The sequence below is a fragment of the Manihot esculenta genome, chromosome 11 (assembly GCF_001659605.2).
Source record: "Manihot esculenta cultivar AM560-2 chromosome 11, M.esculenta_v8, whole genome shotgun sequence".
NCBI lineage: Eukaryota > Viridiplantae > Streptophyta > Magnoliopsida > Malpighiales > Euphorbiaceae > Manihot > Manihot esculenta.
In genome coordinates this window covers 22739877-22760186 of record NC_035171.2, presented here as the reverse complement: position 1 = coordinate 22760186, position 20310 = coordinate 22739877, and the positions used below count along the sequence as shown (strand labels likewise).

Genomic DNA, 20310 nt, shown 5'->3' with positions numbered 1-20310 from the left:
TTTATATAATTGACTTTTGTGGAATCAAAGCTGAGAATAATAAATATATGTTGATGTCACGAGAGGTAAATCACAAGTCTGGACTTTGATCATCTAGAATGAATAATTAAAATAATAATAATAATAAACGAATGGCTGAGTTTTGAGTGTTTGGATTAAAGGAAGAATTGCGATGGTCAAAAAGATGCACATAGAACCCATCAGCTTTCATTTGTTTCATCGTCTCTAATCTTTTGTTTCTATGCTTTAGTTTTTATTCAAACTATCGTGAGCAAGAAAATCAATATGGTGGAAATTTCTCTTACCCAGTCATCAACTTTAATTTCTTCAATCTCATTAAACGTGAAATATAGAAAAGTAATTAATCAAAGTAATAATTAAGTTTATTTGACTATTAAAATTAATTTATTCTTTATTTTAATTATTTAAATTGATATTAGAGTTTATGTAAATTTAAATTTTATACTTTTATATTTACTTAAATTCTATTTTATTTATAATATCTATAAAAGTGAAAAGAATGAGGGAATATTAGGATTGCCAAAATTACTTATTAAAATTTAGCTTAATTACAATAAATAATTAAACTTAATTTGACTATTAAAACTTGATATTAAAGTTTATATAAATTTAAAAATTTATAGTTTTATTTTTACTTAAATTATATTTTATTCTAATAAAACTAAATTTTTGTAAAAAACTAAAATTTGTAAATTAATAGTAAAAAAAACGTTAGAAATTTTAAATCTATAAATAATAATTTAGTATAATATCAAGAAGTACATTATTTATAAAGATGTATAAAAAAGAGTTTCAATTTTTCTTAATTCCCTCCTGTTTCCTAATTCCCTATATTGGTTAAAGTAGAAAAATGCCTTATCATCTTAAATTTTTTTACCTTAAGCTATAATGTATAAACTTATGTATGTAAGCCCATTTTCTTTATCCACTTTTTTTTTGTTGATTTTTTAACAAGCTAGTGAATATATGTATAGTTCAAATATTAAAAGTTAAATAAAGTTCTTGATCAGTAATTGTTAAATAAACCTGTATTTTATTTAATATTATTATTGTTGTTTATAAAATTAAATAAAATTTATGTATAGAAAATTAAATTACGAGTATAGAAAATGTGCAATGCATATTTCAAAATATTAGTCTCACCACCTCACACTTTTTTTTTTTTGCAGGAGTCAATCACAACACAGTTCTATTTTTTTGCTATATTATTTGGTTCTGTTATCAGAAAATCCCTTGAATTCTCTCTGTTCATTTAGATTAGAATCGGTCTCTTGTTCCTTTTCTCTCTAAAAAAGGAAACTCTTCTCTTTATCTCTTAAAATTATCGTAATTGTACATCTCATTATAGGGGACCTAATAAGAGCAAAGGAAAAAATAAGCGTGTAGTATAAGACATCCTGTCAGTTGAGCAAGGACCATGAACCAAGCAAGAGGTAACATTTTGTCCTACTGACCAAGCGATTGGATTCTTTCAAAATGACCCGTTGGTCATTAAGATTCTCTTGAATAGGTACGATGGTAAGGCGAGTATTGGTGGATACAGGTAGTTCTGTTAACCTTCTCATCTTAAATTTTTTTAACAAGTTAGGTTTGGATAAAAATAGTCTTGCCAGATGATAGAGCATATTTTAGTCCATATTATCATGATCTTATTGATGTTTATTCACACCTATTCTACCTAATTTTGTGGTTTTAATCATGTTTTGCAAATATTAGGTGTAAAGAGACAATCAAGAGAAAATGCTCTCAAAACTGCCAAAAAGTGCCAAATCTGGAAAGCCACCTTCAGAAGCACCTTCGGCGGCCGAAAGCCTCGTCCAGAGCCGAAAGTCACCTATCTTCGGCGGCACCTTCGGCGGCCGAAAGTCTGCTCCAGAGCCGAAAGTCCAGCCTCCGAAAGTAAGTTTAGGCAGCCGAAAGTCCTCCCTAATTGCCTCTTCCTTGTTCAAGAAGCCAAATCTTGAAGATCACATGTTTCCCACTTCATGCCATGCACATTCAAAATTCAAAAGAAGGCTCCACCTTCCTCTTTAGTGCATGAGTGGCAAGAATAATGTGAAGAAGACTTCTTGGACACACCTTGGACAACAATTAAAAGACCAAAAAGTCCTTGCAACTCCACACATGCACCTAGAAGGCACATATAAGACCAAGGGCACTTTGGGCAGCCTCAAAAAGGTGCATGGACATCCAAGAAACCCTAGGCAGCCTCTCAAGACATATTTAAAGGCCTTAAGAAGACAAGAAGAGGTAGATTTCAAGAATTCAAAGACCCCATCTCCTCCAACCTTCGGCCGCCGATCTCCACAAGGCTTTGCCGCCGCCGGTCCTCCTTCCTTCTTCTCTTCTTCTATTTTCTGTTTTGGTTCAGCCATGAGTGGCTGAAACCCTTAATTCTAGTTGAAGTTTGATTGAAACTAAGGTTGTTTAAAGAGTTGTGAGATCTGAACATAAAGTGTTTGCTTTTGGTTTGTTCAATATTCATGCAATTGTGTGCTTAATTCTAAGATTGCTTTGTTGTTTTGATCAAATTGGCCACTTGATTCTTGATTGCAAGGTTAATTGATTGTTAGTTGGGATATTTGTTAGTCAGTAATTGCTGGAAATATTCTGACCTAAGAATACTTGGTGTAAAAAACTAAGGAATTATATGATCTAGCACCATCTTCTGCGTTTGGAGTAGCTAGGATTGGATCTCTCTCATTCTTTATGCAATTGACAATTGTTTTGATGCCTAAGGCCCAAGGACGTTCCTTGGCAACTTGTTAATTAGTAATTGATTAGAGGACGTTCCCTAATTGATTTAATCATAAGGAGAGACATGGTGGTGAGAAGCGTTTTCCACCCCCATAACTAATCTATTGAACCAATCAAGAAAACATAAGTTTCAATGATCAACCCAAACAACCAAAGTGGATCCATATCTTCAACTAGACTTTTCTCTTATTGATTTCTTCTTTTATTTTAATTACTTGCTGTTTTAATTGCTTTCAATAGTTATTAGTCAAATCAATCTCAAAACTCCCTTTTTACTTTATTGCATTTTACTTTTGATCTACTTGCTTTCAATTGTGCTTTCAGTTGATTCTAATTGATCTTGTTTGGGAAAAATAGATAAGTACTCAATTCTCTGTGGATTCGATCCTTTACCACTATCTGCAGTTGTAAGATTGTTGATAACCGTAGAGGTTATTTTTGACCGGCTTCGACAACCGCGAGTCACCAGAGTTTCCTATCCGTTGGTAGGATTAGGAGATAAGAACATGGCAGTGTTGGGCACCATCAACCTTTCTTTGGTATTGGATGACTAAAATATAGGCCAGAGTTGTATGCAGAGTTTGTGGTGGTAGATATCTTATTTACGTACAATGTAATGCTCGGCCGCCCAGTCCTAAACTGTCACGGTATTGTCATTAATATGGGTGCTATGTGTCTTAAGCTACTAGGTCCGGGAGGAATAGTTATGGTCTGAGGTAATCCGAGGTTGGCCAAAGAAAGTTATGAATAACCAGCAAAAATCCTCAGCAAAGCAACAATGCCCATCGATTTGTTCGAAAAATCAGAATCTCAGGTAAAAACAGAGCCAGTAGACCCAGTAGAGGAGATCTCTCTAGGTAAATATCAAAAGGTACGATTCGGTACTGTGTTAACCTGTAACACAAAGACTCGTCTAATAGAATTGCTAAAGAGCCGAGTAACCACTTTCGCTTAGTCTCCAAAAGATGTAACAAGTGTGGACCCGGTTCTTATCACCCATAAGCTATCTATTGACAAGACTATCAAACCAGTCTAACAAAAGAAAAGAAAGTTTATACTAGAGAGGCAGTAGATGATCAAAGAAGAGGTTGATAAGCTTTTGAGTATAGAGTTGATAAAGAAAGTCTAGTATCCCACATAGTTAGCCAATGCGATCCTGGTAAAGAAAGCTAATGGGAGATGGATGATGTGTGTGGATTTTACTGACCTGAATAAAGCATGTCCAAAGATCATTACTCATTGTCGTCCATCGACAGGTTAGTAGACTCAACCTCAGGTCATGTAGTAGTTTCCTTTCTTAATGCCATTTCAAGTTATTACCAAATCATGATGGACACTGATAATGCAGATAAGACTGCGTTCATGATAGATGAAGGAGTTTACTGCTATAAAATAATGCCTTTCGAATTGAAAAATGCAGGAGTGACTTATCAAAGGCTAGTGTCAGGAATCCTTAAAGACATGGTAGGGTCAATAATCAAAGTATACGTAGATGATATGGTCATAAAGATCTGATCCTTGGAAGGCCATCCAAAAGATATCTGGAAAGTCTTTGATGTACTGAACAATGGGGGCATAAAGTTGAATGATGGAAGTGTCTTTTCCCATAGAGGAAGGGAAATCATGGATGATGCCCATATATAAATTATTGATATAAGATGATCTTCCAGTCAATGAGTTATCAGCCAAACAGATAATAAGAAAGTCTTCTAAATACGCACTAATTGATTGTTGATTGTACAATAGGTCCTCGACACAGCCATGGCTATGGTGTGTTACAGAGAAGGAAGGCCAGGAAATCCTAAAAGATATCCATGAAGTTAATTGCAGGATCCATAAAGAATCTCGGACAATCGCCGAGAAAGTATTCAGACAAGGGTACTACTGACCGATGATAATACATGATGCGAAGCAACTTGTCCAGAAGTGTCAAAGATGCTAAGTACATGCAAACATCCCAAGGACCTTGAGAGAAATGCAAGCAGCTATTGGAAGCCTCTACCCCTTTCTTTCAGTGGGGGATAGACATCCTTGGCCCGTTTCCTAAGGCATCTGGGTCAAAGAAGTTTGTAATCGTAGTAGTAGATCATTTCAGCAAGTGAGCTAAGGTTGAGGCAGTGCAGTCCATCACCACGGACAAGCGATTTTCTTCGTCAGCAAAAATATATTCACTCGACTCGAAATACCAAAGATAGTGATCATCGATAATGGAACTCAGTTTGCAAGCTCCAGGTTTAAAGACTTCTGCAAGAAATAGAAAATTGACTTGAGGTTTAGCTCAGCCTATCACCCTCAGACCAATGGTATGACCGATGTGACAAACAAGACCATTCTGCAAGGGCTAAAGAAAAGGCTCGATCAAGCCAAGGGCAATTGGCCCGAGGAATTGCCTCCCATATTGTGGGCATACAAGACCGCCCGCAGGACAACCATAAGAGAAACACCCTTTTCTCTTGTATATGAGGCCGAGACAGTCATCCCCGTGAAAATCCAAATAAGCTGGCCAAGCTAGATGGTCAAATCATCCCCCATTCCTAGAATATTTGTAATATGAGAAAGTTTTATCAATAACAAGTTAATGAGGTATTTTTCACATGTTGTGTTCTTCAACGCTAAGGAACGATGGAATTGCCTTCCTCAGAAAGTTTAAGGAGACAAGAAGAAGGTCATAAGGTGGGTTTCGCCAAACTAAGTCATAAAGCGGGTTTTACCAGACCATCTGGGCATTGGTCCCGCCAAATAAGGCCACAAGACGGATTCTGCCAGGCCAAGTCATGGGGGATTCCGTCAGACCACAATCCAGACATTGGTCCCACCATTCAAGTCATATATGCCAGACAACCACGAGGCAGGTATGCAAATCCCCAAAAGACAAAGGTGTCAATCAAATATTAATAAGGCAAGTCTTATGGCTAAGAATCAAGATGAGTGATTGCGTGAAAATCCCTTATTCAATAATTTCTTCAAGGCGTTTGATGGTGGAAAGGCAAGAGTCTGCCAGGCCACAAGACTAGGTATTAATCCTATTTTGTAGAAATCCTATAAATTATTTTATATCTGTTAAACCTTGCAGGGTGAATGTGCACTAGCTCTCTTCTTTGGGGCAGAAAACGACGATTACCAGATCCATAGTTTGCTTGGGAAGTGGCTTCCAGGCTAATTGCTTAAATCATTGGTAGCAATAAAAGCACACACAGAACAAATAAACACCTAAGAATGGATATGCAAAATATGTATTTTCAATACAAAAGATCAGAAGGGAGGACTTCAATAACCCTCACAAGTCTCTATTACATCAGAACATCTATTACATCATTAGCAGAGATCTGGTTGGGGGGTTCTACTCTTGCTTAACCTCATCCACCGGTAAGATAGCACATGAAGGGGACTGTTTCCCCAATTGTTCTCCTAGTCTAGCCCTTATAATCAATCTTGCACAATCCAACTCCTCTCCTAAGGGTTGAAACGCTGAAAAGCCATTATAGTCAGATTGGTTGCAGTCCTCAGCCAATACACAAATTTGAGCAGTATGCTTGCACTTTTATGAAAACTCACCTTCAGTTGCTCTTTGTAGACTATGATGTTATCCTCTGCACAAATCTAGTTATCTTTAGGAAAAGAAAATGAAGTACCCCCATTCATTTATTCCATAGATGATAGTCATAAACAAAGAAGAGAAAAGATGATTCTTATATAGTGGCTTAGCCAGAAAAGCTTTAAATATGGCTCAAGAAGTAAGGCAACCATCGTGATCAGAGGCAAGCAAAACAATGCGAACAGTAAAGTCCAGCCAAATCGTGCCACATGTCTCAAACCGAAAAGACAAACCATCATCTTTCAACCTGAACAATTGAAGACCAGTCGAGAGACCTCTGATACTACATAACAATCGCTCAAATTAAGTTACTAGCTGTCACTATAGAACAGATCCACATGTTAATAATCTAATAAGTAAGTAACGCAGTCCCGCACGAGGAAAGAAAGTCCCGGATATGTTAACACCCAAATTCATTATCAAGACTCACCCTCCCCTGGATAGAACGAGTCTCACTATAAAGTTGTCGTTATCAAGTACAGTCTAGCGTATCTATATTACGACTGTAATTGCGGGATCACCAACCTATTAGCTGGCAATATCCCTTATCAAGCAGCCGACCACATTATTGCCGGATTATCAGAAAAATATTATATTTATCTTCACCTTCTTACAATATAAAAAAAATTACAGAGTCAAAAGTACGCTATTCTTTGAAATTCTACAAAATTCATTGTATTAACCTCATTCACCGATATACTGATTTGAGTGTCAGAGTCTCACATTCTCTTTCTTACAGGTCCTAACTAATTATAATACAGCTATATTTTCCAGCTATATCAAATAGTATCCTAATTAAATTAAGGGATTAATAATTTATAATTAACTTGCCTATATAGATTAGTCATAACATTTAACACTTTTATTGGAATGAATTTATTTTTTTATTTTACTTAATTTTTCATGGGTGAATTATCATCCTGAATGAGTCTTATTTGGCCTTCAGAATTAGGTCTCTTATGCTAGCAGCACCCTTAATTATATGATCATACATTTCCAAGAGTGAATTATCCACAAGGCAATACTGCTTCAAACAAGTTTGGTCCACCAAAACCTAAAAGTTGAAGTTCCCTAATGGTAAAGCTATGATGAGCTCCAAGTTATATACAGATAATTTTAAAAATTATTAAATTAAATATTTCTATTTAAATTTATTTATTATTTAATATATATAATTTAAAATTAATTTATATATAACTATTTAATTTAATAATTATTCAACTCATTCTTGTGAGCTGACCAAAATAAAATGCTGTGAATCTTAAATACGGTGCGCCTACTTCCGCATTCTCCCTTTGAATTCTCGATCGAACATTTCAACACTACCCATCCATAGCTGTGAGACCGTGAGCTGCACTTTCGGTTATGGAGCCACCGTCTCTCCTCCACTGAAATTCTGCCACTTGGCTGTATAATGGAAGACAAAATATAAAATTCCTGAAAAATGTGATTGATATGGGTTGACCACCAAAAGCCCAATGAGAAACTCTGACTAGTAAAAGCTACCAAATGAATTTTTGGTCTTTTATTTAAAAAAAAATATGTTGTATTTTTTATATTTAATAAAATTGATAATTTAATTTATGTTAATAAAAAATAATTAATTTTTAAAATTTTATTTAGTTAAAAGATAAAAATTATCTTTCAATGACATCCAAATATATTAAATTTTAATTTTTAGTTAAATTTTTTTATAAACTGTCATTATATAAATTCATTACTTATCATGATTTGATTTTAAAATGTAAATTATGTTTTATTTAGTTTATTTAATTTTATTTAAATTTATTTAATATTTTAATAATAATTTAAAAGTAATTTTAGATCAAAATTTAAAAATCAATATTTTTGGCCTAATTGTATAATTTAAGAACAAATTTAATTTTTTATTATTTTTATTTTATTAATAAAATAATTATTTTATTAAATTTATTATTAATCTTTAAATTATAGAGTGAAAAGATAATTCAAATTGAATGACTAAATTATTATAAATATTCAAATTATAAAAATTAAATTTAATATTAAAATTACACTCACATATTTAATCTGTTGATAAGTGTACTGAATAAATATTTACTCTTCCAATCACTGATTCCCATTTTAAAAAAAATAATATTAAAATTAAAAAAACTCAATTGTTAATAAAAATTAAAATTCAAATGATAAAATTATTATAGTATAATAATTAATTTTAATAAAATAATTATTTTGTTAATATAATAAAACCTGATAGTTAAATTGCTTTTCATTATATAGTTACGGATTAAATTGTTAGTTTTGTCTAATTTTACGAGCTACATAGTTTACTTTTTTAAAAAATAATAAATTTTATTTTTATCTAGAATATTCAATCTTATATTTTTTTCAAACTTTGCCTACATTAAATACACATAATAACATAAGCCGCTTTCTCTTACCGGCATAACAAATCATCTGTTTAGAAAATCTCCTTCTTCCTTCGTCTCATTCTCTCCGATATCTCTTTCTCCTTCATTCTTTCTGATTAAATTTTCAGATATTTGGATGGATGATATAGAAATTCCTCAGTATTATCTCTGCCCCATATCGCTTCAACTCATGAAAGATCCTGTTACGGCCATAACAGGCATCACCTACGACAGAGAAAGTATCCAGCAATGGCTGAAGACTTCAGCTGCAGGAGGCAATAAGGAATGCCCCACTTGCCCCGTGACAAAGCAGCCTTTGCCACGAGACTCTGATTTGACTCCAAATCACATGTTAAGGAGATTAATTCAAGCATGGTGTACTTCAAATTCAAAGAATGGTATTGATCCAATTCCTACTCCCAAATCTCCTCTCAGTAAGAGTTATATCCTCAAGCTCATTAAGGATCTTGAGGTTCCTGTTTTGTGTAAAGAAGCATTGAAGAAAATGGAAGCTCTAGATATGGAGGACGAAAGGAACAGAACGTCTATGCTGGAAGTGGGGTTGGCAAAAGCTTTGGTATCTTTCGTCTTGAAATGTTTCAGAGAAAGAAAAACAACTGGTCTCGAAGAAGCTTTGAGAATTCTAAATCTTGTCTGGAATTCATCTCAAGATATTAAGGTTCTTGCCAAAGATAACCAAGAATATGTGGATTCCTTGTTATGGATTTCAGGGTCTGATATAGATCATAATCATGTAGTTGTCAAGACACACTCAATGCTAGTATTAAAGAAAACAATGGAATCCGCTTCTACAAGTCTGCTGGAGAGGTTAAACCCTGATTTCTTTAGAGGAATCATAAGGGTACTCAGAGAGAAAATCTCTCAACAAGCTGTAAAATCAGCGTTGCTTGTACTGATAGAAGTGTGTCCGTGGGGAAGCAACAGAACCAAAATTGTTGAAGCAAAAGCAGTTTTTGAGCTCATTGAACTTGAGCTAGAAAAACCTGAGAAGAACATCACAGAACTCATTTTCAATCTGTTGGCACGATTATGTTCTTGCGCAGATGGAAGAGAACAATTTCTGAAGCATGCAGGAAGCATTGCAATGATATCCAAGAGAATTCTTAGGGTTTCACCTGGAGTAGACGATCGAGCAGTGTACATACTTGGGTTGATGTCCAAATTTTCTGCCACAAATCAAGTCCTTCTAGAAATGTTGAGGGTTGGTGCTGTGTCAAAGCTTTGCATGGTTATTCAAGCAGATTGTGCTGACTATTTAAAACAACAAGCAAGAGGGATTCTCAGGTTGCACTCTACTGTGTGGAACAATTCTCCTTGTATTGCTGTCTATTTGTTAACTAGGTACCACAGGTAATTAGCCCACCCATTTTCCACTTTTGGGTCACAGATCAAAATATTAATTATCTACTTTTGGCAATTGTTTTTTTCAAACAAAGTGTGCCTCAGCAGATGAATATGAATATGAGCTGGTGAGGCGAAAAGAAAACAAAGAAGAAAGATCCGTCTTAACTTTTCTTATATATGTTTTCTTTTATTTATCTATTTGGTCTGGTCGGTGCATGAAGATGAGACCATACATGTAACGGCTGAACTATGAATAGATTTAGAGGAGACGATGAAGCAGCCCAAAAAAAAAAATTTATAGGATTTTTTCAATAATAAATAAGCCCTGCAAATATAATTTAATCTAAATTTAAAATATATTTGCAACAAATAATTTATATGTGTATAATTAAAATAATCTGTTAAAACTTTTGAACTCAATCCAGGTAAATAGTGATGGTGAACCTATATATAATGAATCAGGAGAAAACTATCCAGATGCTATATCAACCTTAATTTTGATAATTTTATTACATTTTATAGAGACCATCTCTTTTAAAAAATAATAATGCTGAATTATTGAGCAATTTAAAATGTAAAACGTTAAGTGATTTTCAGTCCTATAAAACTACATTTGTAATTAGGTTAATGTTAAGGGAAGATTCAAATCAAAATAAAAAAATTGAGTAATCAAAATTAAGATTTTTTTAAATATTTGTATAATTTAATAAAAAAGCCTATGTGTTTATTTCTCTTTATTGTTCGTACATATTAAATTATCTTAATAAATCCCATGTTGTTTTAATTTTTTTTTTAAGTTTGTCATTGTTAATGAGTGAGTTTTAATTAGACAAGCTTTTATTATTATTATTATTATTATTATTATTATTATTATTATTATTATTATTTTAAAAAAATTAAATTTAATATAAAATTATTAATATTATACTATAAAATATAAATATATATATATTTAAAAATTTTAAATCAATAAATTAAAATATATTATTATAATATATTTAAATATTTTTATAATAAAATATAATAAATTATTCTCTTAAAATAAATTTAATATATTTAATTTATTATATTTACATGTTAATATTACGAAACGGTATCCTTTAATAATAATTTTTTTTAACTGTTATATTTTTTATTTATTGATACTGAATTATTTTATAACAAATTACGATAAAAAATTAGCATTAATAAACTGATATCATAACGTATTTACTAATAAATTATTATCATACTTTTTAACAATATTTTGTATTTTTTATAATATAATATTAAGAATATTTAAAAAAATTAAATATAATAAATTTATATTTTATAGTATAATATTAAATATATTTCATATTACATTTAATTTTAATAAAAAATATATTTAATTTATTTATTAATACAAAAAAACTTAATGACGTAGATATAATAGGAGTGAAGAATGTAACTAATATTAAATAATGTAAAAATAAATATAAAAAAAAAAAAAGTAAGGCGGAGTAATGAGTTTTCTTTATTTGATATGATGGAGAATAATTTTTGCAAGTTTTATAATTGAATAGGATCCACGTGGATTTTGTATATTTTAATGTATAATTACATGCATGATTTATATTTATATTTGGATCATTAAAGAGAAATAAATAAATAAATATATTATATTTTATAATATAATATTAAATACATTTTATATTATATTTAATTTATTGTATATTATAATAAAATATATTTTATAATATTTATTATAAAAAGTATTTAATTTTATCATAATCATATATTAATTTATTAATTTAATAATAATAATAATAATAAATCCTTTCCAAAGTTGAGATGGTAGTAGCCAAAGTTGGCCATGTATTGAGAGAAATGTTAATGTGCACCGACTGTCATGGCAAGATATGGGAAATTTGAAAATCCCATTTCGTGTTTGGAAGGTACGAAGCAAAACAACCTTCTGTCATTATCAATGCATGCCCTGGATTTTGTTTGGTTGCTTTTTCTTTTCCCTATATGTTTGTTGTAATTAACTATTTTACAAAATTATTTTAATTTGTGAACTAAATAAATTAATTAAATCATTAATAAATTTCGTATACATATGGATTCATTCACCGATTTCATTGTGAAAATAGTAAAAAATAAATCTCTTGCTTTTCATAACTCTTACATGAGACTAGTAATAGTAATAATTTTTTATTTTTTAAAAAGAAAGGACAAAGTTAAACCTTCTAGACTATAAGAAAGTCAAATGTAGTTTTATTTAAATATATATTTTTCAATTATTTTTTTTCTTAAGATTCAATAGATTTCATTTTAATAGACATGGACATAGTCTGGTTTTAAACAGTGAATTGAATGGAAAGTTCAAAATTTTAAATTTATTATAATTATATTAATTTTTTAAATTAATTTTGACCATATTTAAATTAACTAGTATCACACATTAGTATCACACATTAGTAGGGCTGTACAATCGATCGGTTCGATTCCGAACCGAATCGAATAAAAAAATCTAAAAACTGAATTATAAAAATATTAAAAACTGAAAAAATCAATTATAAAAATATAACTGAATCGAATCAAACCAAATCGATTCGATTCGGTTCGGTTCGATTCAAACTGAAATCTATAATTTCTTTTAATTTTTTACTTTTAATTTCAGTAGAATAATTTAATAAATATTTCACATAAATTTATTAATAAATATTATTTAAATATATAATAATAATACTTAAAAAATCCATAAAAATCCATATAAAATTTAAAAATATATATAAAATCAGTATTTCTATATATAAAAGCGGTTTTTTGATTTTTCGGTTATTTAACACGTTTAAACTGAACTGAATCAAAAATCGAATAAATTGAAAAATACTAACCGAACCTTCCGATTAACTGAACCATTAAACCGAAATTGATCGGTTCAGTTTGATTTTTCGATTCAGACCGATTTATGCTCTCCCCTACACATTAGTTATCATTATGTTTACCATACAAGTAACTTGATTAATTTGAATTAAATTTTGGTTAAGACTTTAAACCCTGATTACTTGAAATCTCCGATTAAGATTTTTATTTAAATATGAGGAAATCAAGTATTTTAATGATTAAGAGTTTAGAATTTTAATTAAGGTTTAATTTCAATTAATTAAGTTATTTTTCTAATAAAAACAATGACATATAATATATTGTTTAAAATTAATTTAAATTTAATTAAAATTAATTTAAAAAGTTACTACAACTATAATTAATTTAAAAGTGAGAATTTGTTGATCTAAAATTAAAAGTTTAGTTTATAAATATAAAGAATTGCAAAATTGTTGTCTTTTTAAGTCAATAAGTCTAAAAATAAAAAATTACATATGAGTTTTATTTGTTTGCAAAAATAATTTGTATTTAGAAAATATTTTTCGTAAAATATATTTTATAATAAATATTTTATTTTTTATTAATTAATTTTATATTTATTAAAAATTTATATATAAAGATTTTAATAAAAAATCAAACCGAACCGATTAGTGATAATAATATTTTTTTTAATAATATAAAAAAATTAAATCATATTATGATTAAAATATTTTAATTAAATTTTAAAATATTAAAAATAAAGTATAAAAAATAAAAAAATTTATTAAAAATCAAAATCGATCAAATTGAACTGAATCAAACTAAATCAGACCGGTTCAGTTTGATTTAATTTTTGATCAAAATCAAATCAGTTTGATTTTTATAAATACTAAAATTTTAATTTTTAATTTATTCAATTCTGTTCGATTTTAAATCAAATCGACCGAATACATAATGTCTAAATTATGTGATACCTCTTAGTTATTTAAAATAAATAATTAATTACTACAATTAAAGCTCTCTAATAAGTAAAAAACATTGATTAATTAAGCTTTCTATTAGCTGCATTTGGAAAGTAAAATAATAATAATAATAATAATAATAATAATAATAATAATAATATTTAATTAAAGAATAATTTCAAAACATTTCCAGTTTGAGTATTAGAAATTATTTTTGCAATCTAAAACTTTTTTTCAGAATTCCTTTTCTAGTATTAATTAGTTTATAAATTATTCCACATGATATAAAAAAAAATATTTAATTCATTTAATTAGACTTTGAGGTCATTCTTCCAAGCGGACAAGTAAGATTTGGGTTCTGTAAGTAGCAAAACTTGACTTTGCGGCAAAGCACGAACGCGACTTTGAATGATGAGTCATTAAATTCACCGTCCAATGTGAAAAATATGGATATATTAACGAGCTACTGCCTCTGTATACATATGAAACCAATTAAAAGATGGATTTCCCTCAAATTCAACTTTCCGTCCTGCTAAGGTCCTGCTAAGGCTGGTTTAATGCCATAATACGGTCGGTTCGATTTTAACATATCAATAAAATAATAATGATTATTTATAATTATTAGATTTAATTGTAAAATAAAATATTTAATTTTTTATGTTTTAATTTAATAATCTTTAATTTTAGTAATTCATATCAAATTGATTATAAATTTTTTAAATAATAAAATTAATTTAAGGTGTCAACAGGTAGAATGCACACATGTTTATTTGAAAAAAGTTAACTAATAATAACATTTAAACATTGTTTAATCAAGATTCATCAAGAATATAAGTCAATTTTAATTAACAAGTGAGCTAAACGTTTATAATTTGATATTAAATTATTTTATGGACTTTTTATATGCACTTCTTATTGTAAATGAGTCAAATTGCTTATAATCGACTAAAAACTAAAAATTTAGTTTGATAAAAACAATTTGATTTATACTTACAGATTTAATCGGGTGATAAATATATTTGAATAAATCTGAAAGGTTTCAGATTCTATTATTTCAAAAAATAATTTAGTTTGACATAAACAAATTAAAACTCAAATTTATTTTTGGATTTAATTAATAAATGTCTATTAAATGAAAAAGTCTAAATGTTTATAATAATTTATTTTTATAATGAAAACTTTAATCTAAGATGAAAAACAGTATGCTTTTTTTTTATAAAAATCACGATTATATCCACTAAACTAAATTTTAAAAATTTAACATAAATTATAATATACTCCTTAAATTTATTTAATAAAACGGTCGTCATGAATATTTATATTTCAAAATTATCCCATTATTTTTTAATGTTTTCATTATTTTTAAAAAATATATATAAAAAAAATTATATAATTTTATTAATTTTTTACTTCAAAATCTATAGTTTAATTTGTATTAAAATAATAATTATAGTATAGCACTATTAATAAATTTTAGACGTTGTAAAAAATGTTGATATAAAAATCATACTATAAGATATTTGTAACGACCCAAAAATGACCGTCACCGGCGCTAGGATTCAGGTCGGCTTAAGGCCGCCAGAACCCGTAACAAGACTGCTATACTCTCTGTGTACCTGTAAATCTCATACATGATTATATCTTTTCTGTGAAAATAAAAACTTTTTTTTGAACCAAGGCTTAACCTGTGCATGCACTATCTCTGTACTCTGTACGCTGTACTCTGTACTCTGTACCCCTTGGGTAACTCATACCTGTTAAGCCTGGTTTTTCACATACTCTATAAAACATCGACATATACAGATCATGTACACAACAACAGATTTACAACACAAACTACTAAGTCAAGCACATTTGTAACTGAAAACACAACTAATACATCTCTTTAATATTACATGTTCACTCTAGGCTATTACACATTTCTTTTCTCTTTCTGCACTTTGCTGAACCTCTCCTGTACACAATACACTGAACCTGCAAAACTGGGGTTACGGGAGTGGGATGAGCTCTATAGCCCAGTGAGTAGAACAGTAAAACATCTCAGTAAAATATGATCTCATGGAATGCACCATATCACAGACAATCCACATCAAGAGTAAACCTGTCACCACATAGTCCCAGTAACTCTGTGCCAGGGCGTAGAATCGAGCACCTGGTCTTCCTGTCATTACTTTCATCTCCCTGGAGCTATCAGGAAAAGCCCACCCTGCAAATTCATTGGCGAACTCTCCCCATGACATACTGGTCACCCTAGGCTCCATATAGTTCTTGAACCATTCTCGAGCTTTCTTACACTTAAGTGTAAACCCTGCCATCTCAATGGCTCTACTATCATCTGCTCCCAATTCACTGGTTATCATCCTAACTGATCTGAGGTATTCAAATGGATCATCTCCCGTGTTATATTTAGGAGCATCCAATTTCAAGTACTCTGTCATTTGTACCTTACCTCCAGATGAGCTAGGTTGATGTCTGTCACCAACAGGGACTACTGGTTCTGGTGGTGGTACTGGGTCATTTGGCTCTGGGTGTGCTGCACTTGGATGGGTAGGGGAAGGGGGATACATAGGATATGGTGGATAGTAAGGAGGATAAGGCATATATGGCATGTAAGGCGGATATGGGACAAAACTAGAGTACTCCGACATACCTCCCATCGGATACTCAGGGTCCTGCGGAAAGGCTGGATATCCATAACCTGAGGCCTGAGCGCCTCCCTGCGACTCTCCCATACCTTCCTCAAATCTGCCTATACCCATGCTGTCATCTCTAGACTAGTCAATCTCCATAGCTTCCCTCTTTTCCTCTGATCTTTCTCCCCTCGTTGTACCTCTTCTGCTCTCGTCGACAGACCTTCTAGGGTCTATTGACGTACCTTCCCTGCTAGATCTCTGAGACCTTGCCCTTGGCAATGCAGGAGGACAAGCAGTCGGTCTCTCACTATCTGGTGGGACTCCAGTCAATCGAGCTGATCGACGAATTCCTCTCATCTTTACTCTCTGGAAAACAACACATAATATAGCACTTTAGCACATAAACCTCACATATCAATCATGCACATGCATAACTCATGGCATATCAAGCAGATAGGACTCAAAACCCTATCCTAGTGGACATGATTTCCTATTGTGCTTGACCACTTTTAACCTCTATTAGCCCGACACTGTCTCTGGTCCGATCATGTGAACCTAGGGCTCTGATACCAATCTGTAACGACCCAAAAATGGACCGTCACCGGCGCTAGGATTTAGGTCGGCTTAAGGCCGCCAGAACCCGTAGCAAGCCTGCTATACTCTCTGTGTACCTGTAAATCTCATACATGATCATACATTTTCTGTGAAAATAAAAACTCTTTTCTGAACCAAGGCTTAACCTGTGCATGCACTATCTCTGTACTCTGTACTCTGTACCCCTTGGGTAACTCATACCTGTTAAGCCTGGTTTTTAACATACTCTATAAAACATCGACATATACAGATCATGTACACAACAACAGATTTACAACACAAACTACTAAGTCAAGCACATTTGTAACTGAAAACACAACTAATACATCTCTTTAATATTACATGTCCACTCTAGGCTATTACACATTTCTTTTCTCTTTCTGCACTTTGCTGAACCTCTCCTGTACACAGTACACTGAACCTGCAAAACTGGGGTTACGGGAGTGGGATGAGCTCTATAGCCCAGTGAGTAGAACAGTAAAACATCTCAGTAAAATATGATCTCATGGAATGCACCATATCACAGACAATCCACATCAAGAGTAAACCTGTCACCACATAGTCCCAGTAACTCTGTGCCAGGGCGTAGAATCGAGCACCTGGTCTTCCTGTCATATATGTATATGTGTATATAACACCTCTGTCCTTACCATTGCCAGGGCGTAGTCAAAGGCTCCTGGTCTTTACTATACCTGCCAGGGCGTAGTCAAAGGCTCCTGGACTTTACTATACCTGCCAGGGCGTAGTCAAAGGCTCCTGGACTTCCTGTCTGAGACTATTGGATCATTCAGCATTCACTCACATCACCAAATAACGATGCAATGCAACATATTCGTGGATACTAATGCAATCAACCTAGTGCATAATCATGATGCATGAGATATGCTAAAACATTCCATTGGTCAATTAAAAGAGTTCAGTTTAGTTCCACTCACCTCTGGCTAACTGGACTGACTCTGCAGGCTCTGAACACTCTGGAGCAGAACTCACTGCTGCTCTCTCTGGTTCCTCTGGTCTGTACCTATACAGATGGACTCAAATGAGGGACCAAACTAGCTTATGCATAACTCTATTAAACTCCCCAAGAATCTCCTTACACTCACACAACTATCCATGCAAAGCATGCAAAGGAAAGCTGGACAGGACACTTTCGGCGGCAGGTTCGGCGGCCGAAAGTCCTCTCCAGAGACGAAACTCAAGCACCTTCGGCGGCCGAATCTCTACTTTCGGCAGCCGAACCCTTTCGGGGGCAAGTTTCAGAGGCCAAAAGGCACTCCAGAGACGAAAGTCTCTAACCTTCGGCAGCACCTTCGGCGGCCGAACTTCCCTCCAGAGCTGAAAGTCCAAAAGCTCGGGGGCAAGCTTGGGCAGCCGAAACTACCTCCTCATGGGTTCGGCGGCCGAACCTGAGTTCATCAGCAGGGCAGAAACTTGCCCTGCCTCTCGCCAAATGCACCAAACTCCTCTCCAACTTCACACCTCACTTCCTCAACTTGCATACACTCATGTATATGCTCAAAGGGGTCAGAAACTATCTAAACACCCCAAACACACAACACAAACAACACAGAAACAAGTTTTATGCATAAAATCATCAAAACCGCACAAAGAACCCTATTCATGCAACTCTCTCCATAAACTCCATAAAACCTTTAGAAAACATAAAAACAAGCTCAGGATCTTCACGTACCTCTTGAAATCAAGAAGATGAATGATCCTAACGTGAAGTTTTGAAGCAACTTTGTCTTCAAACTCTCCAACAAGCACAACTTTGTATTTAAAGCTCAAAACCTTCAAATAACAGAAAACTTAATCCAATCTTTGCATGATTCAATGAAAACATGAAGAAATACTCACAAAGGACAGGATTTCACCTCATCAAGTGAAAGAAACGGTGCTCTTACCGCTTCAACCGACTGAGGGCCATTTATAGGTGGCTGGCCAGACCACCTTCGGCGGCCACACGTGAAACCGAAAGCCATGCATGTTCGGCGGCCGAACCTCAACTTCGGCGGCCGAACCTGGCTTTTCTGCCTTGGTTCATTTCACTCAAAAACTCATTTCCTTATACTTAAAACTTGATAAACAGATCAAAACATGATAGAAAAACATAAATCTAACCCTTCTAGAGACTTCCGACATCCCAGACTCCACCGGAAAGTAGAATTCCGATGCCGGACTCTAGCCGGGTATTACAATATTAATTTAATACAAATTGAATTATGAATTCTGAAATAAGAATAAAAAAAACTATAAAATATATTTTTATACTTTTACTTTTTAATTAATAATTATATTTTATTTATCACGTTAATATTTTTTGATAGCACTATAAAATTATTATTATTTATTAATAATACGAAACACTATAATATAAATTAAATTACAGATTTAAAGTGAAAATAAGCAAAATTACATAATATTTATTTATATATATATAGATTAATGTAAATTTTAGATATTAACAAAATAAACTTAGCAGAAAGCATCTGACTATTTATTTAATATTACTGATATTTAGAAGAGTTTTCCATATAAGAATAATTTACACATAATTTATTACCACAGTGATTGTAAATATTTAATAAAGTATTTTTTATATAATATTTATGCATTCTACTCTATAATAGGAGTTCATTTATAGCAAATATTTATTACATATATTTTATATTTATTATTATAAATAATATATATATATATAGTATATTTAGTTTTAAATATAAAATTTAAATTAAAGAATTAAACTATATGTGTATAATAAAAAATTTTACAACTACATTATAATTTATTATTAATTTATTTAAATTCAATTAATTATTTAACTATATTTATAATAAATTAAAAAATTTTGCTTTATTATTTAAAATATAGAGTTTAATTTCAATTTAAATGTAAACTAAGATAAGAGTTTTGGATATTTTTTAATAATTTTTTAATTCATTATGTCTTTAATAGATAAATCAAATTTAAACTTATTGACACGTATGTTAACTCATTTATATGGGCGAGCTAACTTATTTACAAACTTATTGAATAGAAGCATCAATTAACTTATTTGAAGACTTGTGAACATACTTGTTTAATGATTTATGAGTTGTCTCGTTAACAAAGTTATAAAAATATATTTACTAATGGGATAAATTATTATTTTATATATTTTAACT

The 20310-nt window shown here is 31.5% G+C and overlaps 1 protein-coding gene across 1 annotated transcript; it reads left to right on the top strand.

Annotated features, from left to right (window-relative positions):
* The first annotated feature begins 8804 nt into the window (after positions 1-8804).
* LOC110627021 (E3 ubiquitin-protein ligase PUB24) lies at positions 8805-10380 on the top strand. The gene has a single exon (XM_021773236.2). It carries the CDS (start codon positions 8900-8902, stop codon positions 10136-10138), a length of 1239 nt encoding a protein of 412 aa, XP_021628928.1. The 5' UTR covers positions 8805-8899; the 3' UTR covers positions 10139-10380.
* Positions 10381-20310: the final 9930 nt, after the last annotated feature.

Coding starts and splice junctions, on each gene's coding strand:
- LOC110627021 (XM_021773236.2), top strand. CDS start 8,900: ATGGATGATATAGAAATTCCTCAGTATTATCTCTGCCCCATATCGCTT.